The sequence below is a fragment of the Mesoplodon mirus genome (assembly GCF_964341445.2).
Source record: "Mesoplodon mirus genome assembly, chromosome: 13".
NCBI classification, from domain to species: Eukaryota; Metazoa; Chordata; class Mammalia; order Artiodactyla; family Ziphiidae; genus Mesoplodon; species Mesoplodon mirus.
This window is the reverse complement of record NC_138989.1, coordinates 42,709,365-42,726,684: the sequence shown is the minus strand read 5'-3', so window position 1 is coordinate 42,726,684 and position 17,320 is coordinate 42,709,365. Positions and strand designations below refer to the sequence as shown.

The window sequence follows — 17,320 nt, the reverse complement described above, 5'->3', positions numbered from 1 at the left end:
AAAAAACCTTTACTGTGAGTCCAACAGGACTGTGTCAGCTCTAAACTAACCCTCCCAAGGTAACCACAGATTTCCATCCTAGGAATCAGGATCCTGGTCTAAGACACTTTGATTACAGGCTCATGGCCTAAATGGTTGGCCAACTATCAGAAAACAGAATCAATCAGAACACTCCATTCTCCATGCATTCCATATAATTTAGAAGCTACTTGCGTATGTGTGTGAGACTATGTGTGATATAAATACATGTATTTTAAACCCAGGCTGAAATAGGTGGAAAAGTTATCATTTGTGTCGAATTCCTTCGCTGCTGTATTGAATGCTATGAATTATAATATCAACTAATATAGATAAATATTTTACTATAGACATGCTTTTCTGGAAGTATCCCTAAGAAACCTGTTTCTTTTCCCAGTGATAGAGGTAATATAGTCCTACTTGTTAGTGAAACGTGACATGAGACAGGGGCATACATTCTTAACAAATAAAGTCATTAAAACTTTCAGTTTAAACTTTAGCTCATTTGTTCTAGGCGGTGCCCCTGGGGCTCCTGTTTGAACAGCACACAGCAAGGTTAGATTTCGGAGGCAAAGTTTTCATTAGCTTCTTTTGAAAGATGCCTGAAGTCAAATCCCTTGAAGGACTATCCTCCCCCAAAATCATTGCCGCTCTGTTGGAGAGGTGAGATGGATGATTAAGCTACAAGGAAGCCACAGACTGAAAGCAGCTGGGAAATGGAAATTTTAAACATAAATTGATCAACATGCCTGGAAAATCTCTACAGGATAGAAATGAGGGAAAGAAGAATTAGAAATAGAATTTCAGGTGCTGTTTCATGTCAGGGTATTAGAGTCAGATTTGGTGAATCCTACGAGAGGGAATAATAAAATCTTTTTGGCTTTTAAAAGAAGACTATTTCACAGAAATTTAAATGAGTAACCATCTGAACAGGAAAGTGTTTTGATTGGAGGAGTTTCTTCCAAGATTATTTTTGGTTTATTTTCTTTTTAAGTGTAATGTAAGAGTCCAGTGAATAGGGGACTTCCCTGGTGGTCCAGTGGTTAAGACTTCACCTTCCAATGCAGGGGGTACGGGTTCGATCCCTGGTCAGGAAGCTAAGATCCCACATGCCTCCTGACCAAAAGACCAAAAACATAAAACAGAAGCAATATTGTAGCAAACTCAATAAAGACTTTAAAAATGGTCCACATCAGGAAAAAAAAAAAAGAGTCAAGTGAATAAATCTTAGGCATACATACGTGTACAACTGTTTAACCTCCCAGATTAAGATTCAGGACTTTTCTAGCTCTCCAGAAGGCTTGTTCTTATCCCCTCCTAGCCAGCTACCCCCCGCCCCCCAGAAAAGCTGGCCAGTGATCTGAGCTTTGTCAACACAGATTCCTTTTGCTGTCTGTCACCTTGGGGGAAGGGAGTCATTCGAGATGTGCTTTTTTTTTTTTTTGCGTTACGCGGGCCCTCACTGTTGTGGCCTCTCCCGTTGCGGAGCACAGGCTCCGGACGCGCAGGCTCAACGGCCATGGCTCACGGGCCCAGCCGCTCCGCGGCATGTGGGATCTTCCCAGACCGGGACATGAACCCGTGTCCCCTGCATCGGCAGGCAGACTCTCAACCACTGCGCCACTAGGGAAGCCCCCCGGGATGTGCTTTTATGCCTCAGGGATGGCTCTCTGAGATCCAGAGATGTGTGTGCAGCATCCCCGCTGTGTGGTTACTAATCTCTTTTATTTTCATAAAATCAGTTAAAAAGGGAGAAATACTGTTAGAAGGGGAGAGGGAAATGCATGTGTTGTGTGGGGGGACAGTCATAGACCATTTGTACTCACTTTAAAATGTCCCTGCTTCTCCCTGAGTGATAAGTTCAAGTTTATCATGATTTGGGCGTCCATAGATTAAGAAAAATTCAAGCAGGGTTTACTCTGCTGTCCAATATGACAGCCACGAGCCACACTTGGCCTACCTACCTTAAAATTTAAATTGATTAAAATAAATTAAAATTACAAATTTAGTTCCTCAGTCGCCCTAGCCCCACTTCAGGGGCTCAAATAGCCACATGAGGTTCATGGCCACCCTACTAAATGGTGCAAATATGGAACATTGTTTCCATTCTTGCAGAAAGTTCTGTTGGACAGCGCTGTTTAGAAAGCTGGCTATGAGCTTCCTTCCTCTTCCTCTTCCCCTTTTCCCTTCATAAGGATGTTGTGGTGGGTTTACTTATGTTTTCATTGTAAGTTACCATTTAATTCTGTGGTCCTCAGACCATTGTCTTACAAGCTTCTGTTTCCTGCACTTGCCCTCCATACTTGGGAAGAAAACAGGTGGAAGAATTCTCACAGTGTACTGAAATTTTAATTTCTAGAATGTACCATGTGCTCTCCTTCCTGCATCCCAATGTGAGTTGACTTCTCATCCATCAGATCTCAGCTTAGACTCTCTCCAGGGAGCCTTCCACATCCCACCTCCCAGCCCCCAAGACTGGGGGTTATGTATCCCTGCCACAGTAAGCTGCTGGCCTTCCCCTACCTGTTCCCTGGCTTCTCTCTCCCACTGAACAGGACCAGCCTGTCCTGTTCGCTGGTGTATGTCCATCCCTAGGGACACTGCCTGGGACTGTGGAGGGAAGGAACAGTGGGCTGCACAAGGAAGGGGCAATAACCAAGTAACTTAATGTTAGAGTGGGGTTCCTTCCCCCAGCCCACCACCCGGATGAGGAGTCTGTTCCAGAAGGGGGATTATCAGAAACACATTTCTGTCTGGCCACCCTTCCGAATACACCTCAGTGCTCTGAGCTGTTTCTCCAGCAGTGATGATGGCACATCCAAGACGCTTGCACTCCCTCTGGTTAAAGTTCATGGTTTTTGTCGCAAAAACATCTCAAAAGTGAGATGCTAAAAGACATATACAAACTGAGATGGTGCTGGGCGAGCAATTAAAAATGGGAAAGTGTAGTTAAAGAATGGTGATAATATGATAGAAAATTCTGCTGCATCTGGCAGCAGGCAGCTGTTCTTGGCATCACAGGCCAAGTCTCACCAAGCCGAATGACCTCTTGGGGAGGCGGCTGTATCCAGAAAGGGTAGGAATCAGGATCAGTAGCAGAAATCCCAACTCAGACCAGCTTTAAAGATGAACTTATTTTCCCAAGTATCAGGAAATCAAGAGATTGGAGGCTCAGAGTTGGTTGATTTGGTGTCTCAGCAGTGCCAGGGAGGACCCAGATCAGCCATCCTGGACATTGGCTTCATCCTTAGGCTGGTAGGGAAGTGGCTTCTGTAGGCTCAGGCATCCCATCCGGGACCTCAACATCTATAGATAAAAAAGAGAAAGTCTCAGTTCCGGTCACTGGTGAGGGGAGGAGGTGGCCAGAGTTGTGTCGCTGAAGCATCTGGAGTTGATGCAATAGATCCGAGGGTCTCCTACAAGCGCCAAGACCACCCGGCCCAAATATGCTCCCCCACCCCAGCCTATGCATTCTTTCAGCCTGCATCAGTGCAGAAAATACTGAGTGGAAACCCTTAACTCCATTAGCTAATAGCAGTTAATGCTTTAGAAATGATCTAACTAACGGCAAATACAGAACACAGAAAGCTCCCAGGATGGGAAGAGAGAGCCTCGGAGAAGACATAGGAAGGCTCACCAAGGACCAATTATAACACGACATGTCTTACTAGAACCAACAAGGACCTACTGTATAGCACAGGGAACTATACTTAATAGTTTGTAATAACCTATAAGGGAAAAAAATCTGAAAAGTGTGTGTGTGTGTGTATACACATATAAATAACTGAATCACTTTGCTGTACACCTGAAACTAGCACAACATTATAAATCAACTATACTTCAATTTTACAGAAGTCTTACTAGTCTGCCCGAGCCAAGCCATTAGGAAACTTCCTCCTTGCCCTTAAGGGTTAATCCCCCCACTACCCCTCGTCCCCCAGCTGAGGAAACACTGGTTTAATTTTAAATTTAGCAATATCTATACATCCATGATTTTCAGCGTACATGGTATATATTCTGAGAAATCAGGAATCCTTCAACCGATCAGTTATGCTTTCACTTTTTCCTCCTTCTCCGTAGACCTCACAGAGTTAGAGCTGTGCTGAGTGAGGTCACAGTCTAACTACAGTATTAACCCTGCAAAACTGTTCATTTTCGCCCGAGCACCCAGAGGCAGGATCTAGAATGTGTCCAACTGAAAAACTATTACAGATGATGCAGTGCTGTGATGGACTGAATTGTAACCGAGACGGGGATGTGTGTGTGTGTGTGTGTGTGTGTTTAGCCAAGAAATCATTTTCTAAAAGGAAGTCAGGTAGTACGTAGCTCTTAAAAGTCGAGGTTATATGATTGTATTTTTAAAGGAAAAATGCATTTTCTGACACCCAAATTTTAAAATGCTACTTTGAATATTTCCCAGCCTTAACTCTTTTATATTTCCTACCAACTGTGTCCTTGTTTTTTAGTTTTTTCCCCATCCAGTACCTCTTTCACTTTTCTCTCTGTGTTACAAACATCCCTTGTGTTTTTTTTTGTTTTTTTGTTTTTGTGGTACGCGGGCCTCTCACTGCTGTGGCCTCTCCCGTTGCGGAGCACAGGCTCCGGACGCGCAGGCTCAGCGGCCATGGCTCACGGGCCCAGCCGCTCCGTGGCATGTGGGATCTTCCCGGACCGGGGCACGAACCTGCGTCCCCTGCATCGGCAGGCGGACTCTCAGCCACTGTGCCACCAGGGAAGCCCCCCTTGTGTTTTTTAATATCTATTTTGCATTGTTAAAAATATACAGGAATGTATAAAGAATAACACAGTGAACATCCACGAACCCACCACCCAATTTAAGAAATAAAACATTAGCTCTTTTTTCTATGACTGTTCCTGAGCTCTGTTTAATTCAACCTGGAGAAAAGCACCACACAGATGGTCAACATTTTGTGTAAAGGCCCAATCACCACCCCGTTCACAGTAGATGCGGAGTTTCAGAAAGCACGTGCGTTCCCAGTCTTGCCTGGACATGTGATTAATGCTAACTAGTCTAACAGTTGTGCCCCAGGTAACTCCTAAAGCTGTTTCAGATCATAAAATCTAGGATGTTTTGCAAATTTATATTTCATCATGCTGGGCTTTATGCACAAAAACTAGATGACTTCCCGTTTGTAATCTCCATCAAAGGCATTTCTCAAAATCCCTTTATTATGCCTTATCACGGGCGCTACCACACATTGTTTGCATGTTTGCAAACAATCTCTGGCTAAATTATAAATCTACGAGTAACCTTGTGGCATTCGCCTAGCAGAATTCAGACATAAGCGCTATTTTAGCTTATTCTTCAATCGCAGATTCTAAATATTTGACCGCCTTCATTGAGTGCCAGAGACCTGACTTGACTTGTCTGTGGTTTGGGCTCTAATTTAAAAGCAATCAACCATGTCTGAATAGTGTTTGAAATATTTATATTGTATCCATGGAAAGGATGTCATATTTTATTTTCTCAAGAGTATAGTTTCTTTAGCACGCCCTCGCTGCCGTCACGTGATGCTCCGTTTGCTCCCGTGGTACCTTTGCCTGTGGGGCGGCACATTGTACACGAACATCTGCCTCAGCCCAGCCTTGGGACCTTGATCTCTTCCAGGAACCCAGCATGCAGAAGAGCAGCTTGCTCATGGCTCCCAAGCACATACTTAATCACTGGAGGGGACATTCTTTTCAAAGTGTCCCCAGCCCCATAGTCTTATAGGGAGAGAAGCAGGAACCAGATGGGTAGAGTGTGGGTTGATTTTTTTTTTTTTCTATCTGTTGACTGATGAACTTCTGGTGCCTATTTGCAAGGTTGCTGTGAGTTTGTGAGCTGGTGTCTAGACCAGTCATGTCCTCTTTTTCCTGATTTGGAAGATAGAAATTGAAGAAAACATTCTGCAGGACCCAAGTGCTGGAGGTCTGAATTTGTCCCGAGCCCACAGCAGTCAGGACGTTTTCCAAGAGAAGGATAAAGCATATGTATTTTATTTAGAGTGGACTGTTTTAAGTGTTATCTTTTCATTTGGAATGAATAGTAGTTCTCCACATGCCATTAACCAGTTTTTAAAGGCGAGAATTCATTAGTAAAATAAGCCATCACAGTGTGTGGGATGATATGAAATGAACATTAGCTTAGCTCCTTGATTCTGAGCATGAGAAGTTTTCCTTTTCTTTGTTACAGATTTGGGGGGCTTTTTGATATTCATTACAACAAAAGCGAGAGCTTGCTGATCTTCCAGATTTTTTTGCCAAACGAATATCAACACTAGTCACTGGCTTCTTCTGTAGGATGTATGGGTTTCCTTTCTCTCCACAAAAGAAGACGTGTCTAAACTTGCTTATCTCTCTATAGGACAGTCGGCCCAATATGTCAAGACCTCTGATCACTAGATCTCCTGCATCTCCACTGAACAACCAAGGCATTCCTACTCCAGCACAACTCACAAAATCCAACGCACCCGTCCACATCGACGTGGGCGGCCACATGTACACCAGCAGCCTGGCCACCCTCACCAAATACCCCGAATCAAGGTAATTCAAAAAGCCGCAAAGTCACGCTCCAGAGTGCATGTATTTGATGATCTAACTGTTTTTCCTTTGACCAGCTTAGCAGTGCAGCCTCGCCAGGGTGGGGGATAGGACATGAAAGCATCATGTGGGCCACCTGTTATGGAGGCAGCTCTGGGACATGACCGTAAATCTCCTACGAGTCAGGGTTTGATCCAGAGCTTAGCCGAGTACGTGTGAAAGTGTCACTGAGATTGGATGGAGTTCTGTGATATTTCACTCCTCTGAGAGCTTCGCGTTTCTCAGCGTAGTAAACACAGGATGATGATTTCTACCCCTGACCTTTCTTCTGTTCTCTTCTTCTAAAACACACTTTCTTATCAAGTCTTAGAATTTTATAGTTGGCCCAACTTGTGAACTGGAGAAAAAAAAAAGAGAGAGACTCTTATCAGTAGGGCAGTATATTTAGAACAGTTGGCAGAAGTACAGAAAGATAGCCTTGTTTGAAGGAAAAAATGAAGAGCAGTGGACGTTATGAACGCTCAAGGCAGATAAGCAAATAGGAAAAGGGTATGAACGGGGAGAGTGGTTTCTAAATGGGCGCGTACACCACACTGATGAGAACTCCCCTCCCACGCCCCACTCACCCATTTCTTCTTCTATTTTTAAAATTTTATTTATTTATTTGGTTGGGCTGGGTCTTAGCTGTGGCAGGTGGGCTCCTTAGTTGCGGCAAGTGGGCTCCTTAGTTGCGGCATATGAGCTCTCAGTTGCGGCATATGAACTCTTAGTGGCGGCACGCATGTGGGATCTAGTTCCCTGACCAGGGATCGAACCCGGGCCCCCTGCACTGGAAATGTGGAGTCTTAACCACTGCGCCACCAGGGGAGTCCCGCCACCCAGCCTTTTCTAAAGGAGTTTCCAAATAGACAATTTACTTTGCGCCCCAGGACACCCCTCCTGGCTCCACCTAAATCTGGGGGCTGAGGCAGATCCTATTAGGGAATTTATCTTTGGGCCATTCGGCTGGTGGGTAGAGGAAGAGGCATGAGCTCACGTGGGCTGATGTCAGGAGAAAGGGTGTTTCTCTGCTTGTTTCTGCTCAAATGGAATGGAAACACAGCACTTGGGCTTCAGAAAAGCACTCACTGCATTTCTGAGAACGTCCTACAATATGACAGGTATCAGGTAACTTACAGCCTAAGAAGAGAGCACTGACATACAAATCACTGTCATAACTGCACAAAGACTGCTTTTTTGGTTTTTGTTAGTCTCACTTCACTATCTGATATTTTATGAAGGAATGTGAAGGTTGAGAAAAGATGAAATATTTTCCCTCTCAATTTCCAGATTTAATTTCTACAATAGACACAAAATGATTTTTAAAAAGTAGATGTTATAAATTCAGTTACCCAAAACACCTGTATATTGGGAATTCCCTGGCGTTCCAATGGTTAGGGCTCCATGCTCCCACTGCAGGGGGCATGGGTTCTATCCCTGGTCAGGGAACTAAGATCCTGCAAGCTGTGCAGCATGGCCAAAGAAATAAAAATTTTTTAAAATGTATATTTTAAAATGAAATGATCCTATCAGTCAGTTGTTAGTATTACTGAGTCTCCGCCCTCCCTAAATGCATTGTTATTGGATGCTACAAAATTGTTACATGATGGTTATATTTCTTAAGAGTATCATTATATAAGGGGTTCTTTTTTTTAAAAAAAAGTCTATTTCCATTCCTTCTAACCTTCTAATACCAACATCGACAATAGAAAATCACTGTGCCTCTTCAGATGAACGCTTAATTCTAGGGGGCACGTCACCCAACAAACATGAGTCAAAAGCAAGTTTCGACGATAGCAGAATGCACTGGTCTGATCTGGTGGCCTTTTGCTTCAGTCTGATTATTAGACTGTGATACAGGAGGGAAATTAGTCATTACACTATTTGCATGTGATGTAAATGGTAGGTTTTCTCGTGCTCATTGCATCTGGGGGGTCTCTTCCCACTGACTAAGGCCCACCAGGGTTTTGGCTTCTGTGAAGCTCACTGGTGTCACTTGGCGCATTGGCCATGGTATAAGGTAGACAGTGAGGGACTCAGTGTATTCAGTTCCTCTCTCTCAAATCATTTGCCGTTTCAATCGTTTCGATGCTTGGCAGTATTTAAGACCTCTGATAGTGTCTCATTTGGAGCGCCTTCCTCAGGCCAACTTTCCATGGGTATTTCTAAGAGTCCCCTTTTTGTCCCTTATTATTTTCCCCCTGAGACGCGCATCACGTTTCATGGATCTCAGTACGGATTCAGCACTCTCGGTATCTGTACTGTCTCATATGGGAACCACTAGCCACGTGCAGCTTTGAGCACTTGGCGTGTGGCTGGTCCAAACTGAAATGTCCTTTAAGTGTAAAATATACACTGGATTCTAAAGACTTAGTGCCCCCCAGATGTGAAATATCTCAAAAATTTTATATCGATTTCATGTTGGAGTGATACTATGATAATATATTGAGTTGTATAAATAATAATAGAGTTAAATAAAATATATTAAAATTAATTTCACCTGATTCTTTTTACTCTTTTAATGTAGCTACCAGAAAACACAAAGTTACAGATGTGTCTCACTCTTTATTGCTGTTGGACAGCACTGAACTCTATATATGCACAGATTTTTTTAAAAATCTCATTAAACCTCCCCCTCCCGAAACCTGATACTTACATGCATCATAAATTGAATTTCTCTTTCACCAACTTAATTAGAAAAGATAAAATTGTTCATCTTTCTTTCTCGATCTTTCTCTATGCTTCACTGTCACCTCTATGCTCCCAGTGTCCTGGGAGCAACATCAAAAATAATACGTGGTTCATTAGTCCCAGGTTTGAATGCTGACGCTCCCATTTAATAGTTGTTTGGCCATGGATAGGTCCAATTTCTAAGTGCCTGTCTTCTGTCTTGTAAAATAGACACAAATACGTCTTCTTCCAAGGTTATTGGGAGGATTAAATGTGATTATGGAAAGATCGACATGGCCCTGTGCCCAACACGTTGTATTGCCTTTATACTTAATCTTCTGCCAAACCCAGCAATTGTTTCTTTTCAAACTGCCTTCCAAATTCCAAATATATCCCATTCCTTCATTTCCTAGACCACAGAAACAGCCTCACTTCTGGATACTTGCCTGGATTTATAAAGGCTCAAGGGCCTCCTTGCCTGCACCTTCTGGTCCTTTATCTTTTTTTTTTTTTTTTTGCGGTACGCGGGCCTCTCACTGTTGTGGCTTCTCCCGCTGCGGAGCACAGGCTCTGGATGTGCAGGCTCGGAGGCCATGGCTCACGGGCCCAGCTGCTCCGCGGCATGTGGGATCTTCCCGGACCGGGGCATGAACCCGTGTCCCCTGCATCGGCAGGCGGACTCTCAACCACTGCGCCACCAGGGAAGCCCTGGTCCTTTATCTTTAATGTCCCCACCTGTCTTGGAACTGCCGAGCTATTCCAAGATCATCTTTTTTGTTAGGAGATATTTTTAAGCCTATGTCCAAACTTTTGAAAACAAGCCCTACAAGTAATTTATTTTTCTTTTGCTTACACCTAAAGCAGATGACACTGGCTGGAAAACAATGCTGTGGATGTTGAATGGACCACTGTGTGTTGCTTTGCTTCCTCTTGGATTTGGGAGGGGGCGGGGGGGTGCTTGGAAAGAAATTAAATGTTCATTTCAAAGCAGCAGTCAGTTTAATGGGACCCATCCACAACTTTTAGTAGTCAAAGATATAGGGAAGAAATAGTTCTTTGTGCTTTTTCCGCAGATGTCAGATGCTCCTTCCAACTAATGGGAAAATCTCTCACATATATCAACCTTTTGGGGATAAATTGTAGGTCATTAGGTTGCCCCTGACCATAGAATTACAAATAATTCCAAGTTGAGTTCTCTAGATTCTGGGTGTCTTGAACACGTCTCACCCAACTGGACCATTCCCTGCCCCCTCTCCCTCTTAGAGCACCCTGGTTCCTCTCTCACCCACACTTTCCTTGATGTAGCCCAGTGGGGAAAAGGGCCTTTTCCTCGGTTTTCTTTTCTAGGATTTCAGGGGCAGACTTGTAGTGTAAAAGTACTAAGTTGTTTGTAACAAGTGATCCTAAAAGATGTAGTGTCCTTCTATAATTTCAAAGGTCCTGCAAAGGGCCTTTACTCCATTTTGAAATATTGTGGGTGATTTTTTATTCTATTTCTATTTCTTGTCCTCTGGGCTGAAGGCTACCTTTAGAACATTGTCCCCAGAAAGTGGGTCGTTGGACCACACAGCTAAACGTTAGAAGCACCTGCAAAGCATCAAAAGGCCATGAAAGGCCATGGCCCGGACCAGTGAAACGGGAATCTCTGCAATTTTCCTAAGAGATCCTGATTTTAACCATATGGCTTTGTATGGTCCCTCCAAGTGAATATAGGCCTCTTACTTAATGAATCTCCCATGCTATATCATAATGGCCATTCCACCAAAGAAAATACATTTTGATCTTCATTTCTTTAATTAGCAAGGTTACTTGATTCCACTGTCTGTGCACCCAAATGCCCTATTTTTTTTTTTTTTTGGCTTGTACACCCTGAGTACGGATTCAATATGCAAGTTGACTTTTATATTTTACAACAAGGTTAATTACTTATGTTGTTATTCATTTCCATTATTGGGTGGTTTTTATTTTTTATTTATTTTTTTATAAATTTATTATTTCATTTATTTTTTTGGCTGTGTTGGGTGTTCATTGCTGCGTGTGGGCTTTCTCTAGTTGCGGCGAGCGGGGGCTATTCTTCGTTGCAGTGCGTGGGCTTCTCATTGCGGTGGCTTCTCTTGCTGTGGAGCATGGACTCTAGGTGAGCGGGCTTCAGTAGTTGCGGCACGCGGGCTCAGTAGTTGTGGTGCATGGGCTTAGTTGCTCCACGGCACGTGGGATCTTCCCAGACCAGGGCTTGAACCCGTGTCCCCTGCCTTGGCAGGCAGATTCTTAACCACTGCACCACCAGGGAAACCTATTGAGTGGTTTTTAGCTAACAGGACTGGACATAAAGGCTTCAAATTAACTGAAGTACTGCATACATCCGTGGTGTGGTCTGTCTTTACCAACATTTCGTGTGAGATGCAAAACAGTTCTTTGGAAGTGTTTATGAGACAGAGGCTGATCCACACCACCTCAGTGAAAAACACTGTTCCCTTTCAGGGGAGCCTACAAGTCTCCAATTCTGGTTGCTATTTTGAATTGCAGTCACGAAGAAAAACACCCAGTTCAGATCTGCAATAATTTTACATCAAATAAGTAAAACCAAAATATATATATATATATTTTTAAATAGATATACAAAGAAGATAGAACATATTTAACAATTTGTTACCCTGATTTCTAAGTTGTAAATATGTAGGCATATGGGAGGTGGACCTCACCTGTACTCTTGCCCTGAGCCCCCCAGATTTTAAGGACAGACCTGATTATATCTCACTCAGAAATCCAAGGTACCCACTAACATCATTGGTAACAAAAAATCTAGGTATCTAATTTGTCATAAGTAAGTAATATGGGTACCAAAGTACATGGCCTTTTTAAAATCTCCTATTGTTGACAGTGAAATATCTTCTTAGCCACCCGTGTGTGTGATATTAAAGAAATGTTCTTTGCTTTAAAAGAAGACGTAAGTCTGAGCTCAAAGTTAGGTCTGTGTCATCATTTACTGTCCCCTCAAACGAAAACAATATGAACAGCAGTTATATTGATTGTTATTCAGATGTGGACTTTTTAAAACCAAGAAGTGGGCAGATACTGCTGATTAACCACACCTATTGGGTGGCAGTGAGGCAGGGATCTTAGCTAAAAGAGCTACTAACCTAGAGGTGAAAGACACAGTCTCCTGTTACAATCCCCTGAGCCATCCGATCTGCTTGCTTGACAGAGCCTTTGTATATTTTAAACCAAGTATATGAGTTAACTGCGACATAAGGAGATTATGCTGAATTGGTCTCTCCTAAATAGCAGCAGTTACTAAGCACACTGGCGTATGTAGGTAATTGCAAAACTCAAGAGACTCAGCTTTCAACGTTGCAGTTGACACCCATGGCCACCCAAGGGGTGTGTGTATCTGGAGCTTTAGGATGGCGATGCCAGGCATGTGTGCCTTGCCAGTAGAGATATGGTTTTGGCAGGCTTCACCCCCGATGTGCTGACCATTCCAGGGTGGTTACGTGGAGCTGCACTGGAGGGAAAGTGGGGCACTTGCAACGTTAAGGGGTTGGTCCGCACTCTCAGGACAGTTGAATTCTAATGTCTGGATTTCCGAGTAACTGCTGTGCACCAGCCCCTGGAGTTTTCTGTAATCCCGTGTCAGGGCTGGGGGTTCTGTGCTCTGACTTTGACTTCACAGTTCCAGTTCACACTATGGTCCCTAGACACACATGGTGCGTCCCACGTTGTCATCACACAGGCTTGCGCTTCAGGATCTCAACAAAAATGCCCCCAAATTAATGCATCCTGTTTATTTGCCAAACAGTTCCCTGAACTTTCTTTCAGAATGATTGCGTGGCACTGAATACAAAGCTTTTTATTATGACCTGCTCTTTAGATCAGCATGATTTATAATTCAATATCTATCTCAAGTTTAAAAAAAAATCACAGAATAGGTTATTGGGGGTTTTTAGATGAGTGGACATCAACCTGGCATATATAGTCTCAGCACAAATGGAAAAAGAACGTATCCCTGCTGCTGGGAAAACGCCTATGGAAATGCATACAATGAGGACAGTCTAATGAGCAGTTCTGACTGGTTGATCTTAAAAAAAAAAAAAAAGAAAGAAAATTAGTTTACAGAGGGATTAAAATGAGGAAAAGCACTTGGCCAATGAAAAATGGAAAGTTTCTCCAGGATCATAGGGACAAGTTTTCCTCTGCTCTGTTTCTTCTTTTCATCTTACAATAATGCTTTTCCAAAACTGTTCCTCACTTATATAGGCAAAGAGTAAATGAAACCAGCTTCAAAAGGCTTTTTTTTTTTTTTTTTTTTCAAAACGATGAAACTGGATTTTCTGTTTAGTGCTGAAAATTCAGCTTCAGTAAGTTAGGCTGAACTGCTGGCAGATTCAGCAAACTTTCTTTGCCACTTGGGCACAACGTAGGCCTAGCTTTTAACGTAATCTAGCTCATCAAGTCTTATCGTCGACAATCATTTAAAGAAAAATGCAGCCCTATTACAGGTACTGGCCTGTAGTTTTCCCTGTCATGTTCTTTTTTTTCATTCTACAGATTTATTCTGTGTTCCTTGTCAACCAGGGCATACCCTGGCCAACAAAAGTCCTTGCTCTCTTGTCGTTTCCTTGGGGGCAGGAGAGGACAGACATTAAACAAGTAAACAATCAATTAACACTATTTGAGTTGGTAGTAAGTAAAGTAGGAAGAAAAATAAAACAGGATGAATAGCCTTGGGATGTAGTTTGCTTCCTATGTTAAGTCTAAAGATAATTTTATTCTATGGTTTGTTTCTTCAGGATTCATCTTTATTAGTTCGTCTACATTTTCAAGACAAAATCTAGTTTACATTTTAGAGTCTGTAGAAGCAGATTGTTGTTGCTTCAGTATCACAGGTCACACCTTTTCGATGACCAACAGCCTCTTCTGAGTTCTGTGATTCACCTCCTGTTATCTGATGTGTGGCAAATACATATGTTCACCCTTCATCTCAGCAGGAGGGAAGGACAGGGTGAAGTCTACTGTCTGGGCTATGGGTGTGGAATAGCTCCAGGCGAGACTATCATCTTCAGATCACCTTGCTAGTTATATTAACCATGATGGGTTTTTTTAAATATTAACTCAGTTCAAATGTCACTTCTTTTTATTTTATTTATTTATTTATTTATTTGGCTGCATTGGGTCCTCGTTGCTGCGAGCGGGGGCTACTCTTCGTTGCGGTGCGTGGGCTTCTCACTGCAGTGGCTTCTCTTGTTGTGGAGCACGGGCTCTAGGCCCGCGGGCCGCAGTAGTTGCAGCATGCGGGCTCGGTAGTTGTGGCTCGCGGGCTTAGTTGTTCCGCGGCATGTGGGATCTTCCCGGACCAGGGATCGAGCCCTGTCCCCTGCATTGGCAGGTGGATTCTTAGCCATTGTTCCACCAGGGAAGTCCTAACCGTGATATTGTTTCTGGTACATTTTCTGTAATTTTGCAGTTGGTGGTGACTGAGGTTAGATTTGGTGTTGACCAAAGTAGAGAGTTAACAGATGTTAAAATAAATGTGGGCAGAAGGCCCTTGGAGGTAAACAGTAACAAGGCCAGCGGATCCCTTAGCCTGATCCTTAGACCAGGAAGGTGAGGGCCGCCTTGGCCCCCGCAGATGGTGCTGGTGCCTTTGATGGCAGAGCAGTAACAGTGGGTGGGGAGTAACGCTGGGTATTCAGCGTGAAACAACTCAGGACAGGACTGTAGGTCACGTTCTCGATTCTTACTACCTTCTCACTTGCCGAGAACTCAGCCTCAGCTTAGCTAGAAACCCTCTTCCTGAAAAACTTTCTTACTTAGTTTTCATCCTTGTGTTCTTGGAAACTAGTATCCGGCCTGGCACAGGGGACATTCACAAGTTTGCTTGATATATGGATTAATTACTGGGTAAGATTCTGTACACAGAGGCCAGATCCTCAAAACAATGAAGGTCAAATAATTGAATAAAGCTATTCAAAATAGAAAGTTACGTTTAAAGCTGGACTGGGTTCGTTACCTATATCATTCAGTGTGCCGCCATAAGCTTATAGGAGGGGCTGTTACTGACCCCAGTTAGCAGATAAGAACACGCAGCTCTACGAGGCTTAGCAACGTGTTCAGTCTTATTCGGCAAATGGGGAAGAGCCAGGATTCCAACTCCCACTCTGACTCCAGGACATTAGTTCTTTTTGTTTTTTTTTTGCGGTACGCGGGCCTCTCACTGTTGTGGCCTCTCCCGTTGCAGAGCACAGGCTCCAGACGCGCAGGCTCAGCGGCCATGGCTCACAGGCCCAGCCACTCCGCGGCATGTGGGATCTTCCCGGACCGGGGCACGAACCCGCGTCCCCTGCATCGGCAGGCAGACTGTCAACCACTGCGCCACCAGGGAAGCCCGACCTTGGTTTTTTAATTCTTTTATAGCCATGCTTCTCAACCCTGGGGGCATGTTAGAATCAACTGGGATTCAAAAAACAACCTGGTCCTTCCCACAAAGATTCTGATTTCATTGGTCTGGACCTGGGCACAGGATTTGCTAACGCTTCCCGTGTTCAGCTATGCAGTCCATCTTCCCACCTTCTGGAACTGCGTTCTAAAGGTGAGCTTTAGCCAAGGGGGCAGCTCATCTACAATATCTCAAGCTATTTTATTCTCAAGGTGGCCTTCACCTAACTCTGGGTCAGCGCTGGGGCGTGTGTGAGCCCTGCCGCTCCCGTGGTGCCGGAGCTCCCGGCCTGGTCTCCTGCCGTCCAGTGTCATACAAATACAGTGCTATCATTTTCTATGTGTGTCATGACTTTAAAAAGTCTGCAAAGCACCGCCTTAGACTGGGCAATGGGATAAGTAAATCTTGTTCTTATTTGCCTGTGGGTTTCAGGAAGCTCTTTTTTTCATGCCCCCATGTCCAGTGCACACAGTCGTCCCACAGCAAGGGACAAAGTTGGCCTTGGACCAGTGATCTTGCCACCTGCTGATGGCCACTGGGTTGACCTGTGAAGAGAAAATCATTAGCACAGCATTCAGTGACCAGCTTCGGCCCCAGCACACTGTGCCCACGGGAAGGAGTGGTCTACCGGATGCCAGGATAGGTAGGGCTGCTAATCAGGTTAGGGGCGTCTAGGTCCACTGATGTGTTAGTCACCGCCTCTCTGCTGGCCTCCTCCCTTTCCCGTTGCTACTGGAGCAGTGGACCCGAGTGCCCCACGATGCAGCAAACTTTCTCAGGTTCACACCACTGCACAAAACACACGTGCCTGCACCAATCAGAAAAATTGTTTAAAAATTTTTTTAAATTTATTTCTAAAACATGCCCTCTAAGCTTACACTTTAAGTTTTAAAACAAACAATAGATCTACCAGTAGTCTTCAGTGCTCTGAACTGTGCCTGGCAATGCTTGATAAATATTTGTCGAATGTTGAATGAGTTTTGCTTAGTTGAGTTGAATGAGTTTTGTTCTGACCTGGAGCAGCTCAGCCATCACAGGGCTGCTTCAGTGTGAAGGTCAAACATTTTGAATCATCAGGTGCTAACAGTGATGTCAGATTGTAACGGCAAGCCCAGACCAATCTGGGCAGCAAAGATTAACATCCTTTTTCCTTCAAGGCAGAGACCAGAAAGGAATTTTCTAGGCTAATTACGCTGAAGGGAAAAGGTAAGGAGAAGGGAATAAATCAATCCAGTCACAATCCAGAGACCAATGAGCCAGATTAACAGAAGGGTGACACCTGCCTTCAGAATGTTTTCCTCCAACTGATAATCTCCTACCTGAGCCTCTCGGATCATCTCCAGATGCTTGAAAGAATGCAGATTCCTTGTCTCCGGCCGCCATCTGTATCCCAGGATGTGAGGGAAATGAGCAGTTTTCATTGGCATCCAGGAAATCCACCTGCATCTCCGAGTTTGGGCCACAGATCTGCAGAGCAGGGCAGTGAAACATCAGTGCATCCCCCTGCAGCACGGTGGGGACAGCGGTGGTGTGGCTAGAGACACGGTGTTAGAGCGAGGCTTTTCTTAGTGCTTCTGGCTTGATTCTCAGCACTTGGGACAATAATACGGACTG

At 44.1% G+C, this 17,320-nt stretch overlaps 1 protein-coding gene across 5 annotated transcripts in view; it reads left to right on the top strand.

The window, feature by feature from the left end:
- KCTD1 (potassium channel tetramerization domain containing 1) overlaps positions 1–17,320 on the top strand; it is a 90,397-nt gene that overhangs the window by 38,944 nt on the left and 34,133 nt on the right. For all 5 annotated transcript variants that reach the window (XM_082641731.1, XM_082641730.1, XM_082641728.1 and 2 more), the window contains one exon: positions 6,386–6,564. In XM_082641731.1, the coding sequence (XP_082497857.1) occupies positions 6,401–6,564 (164 nt within the window). In that variant the 5' untranslated portion in view covers positions 6,386–6,400. The remainder of the gene's footprint in view (positions 1–6,385; positions 6,565–17,320) is intronic.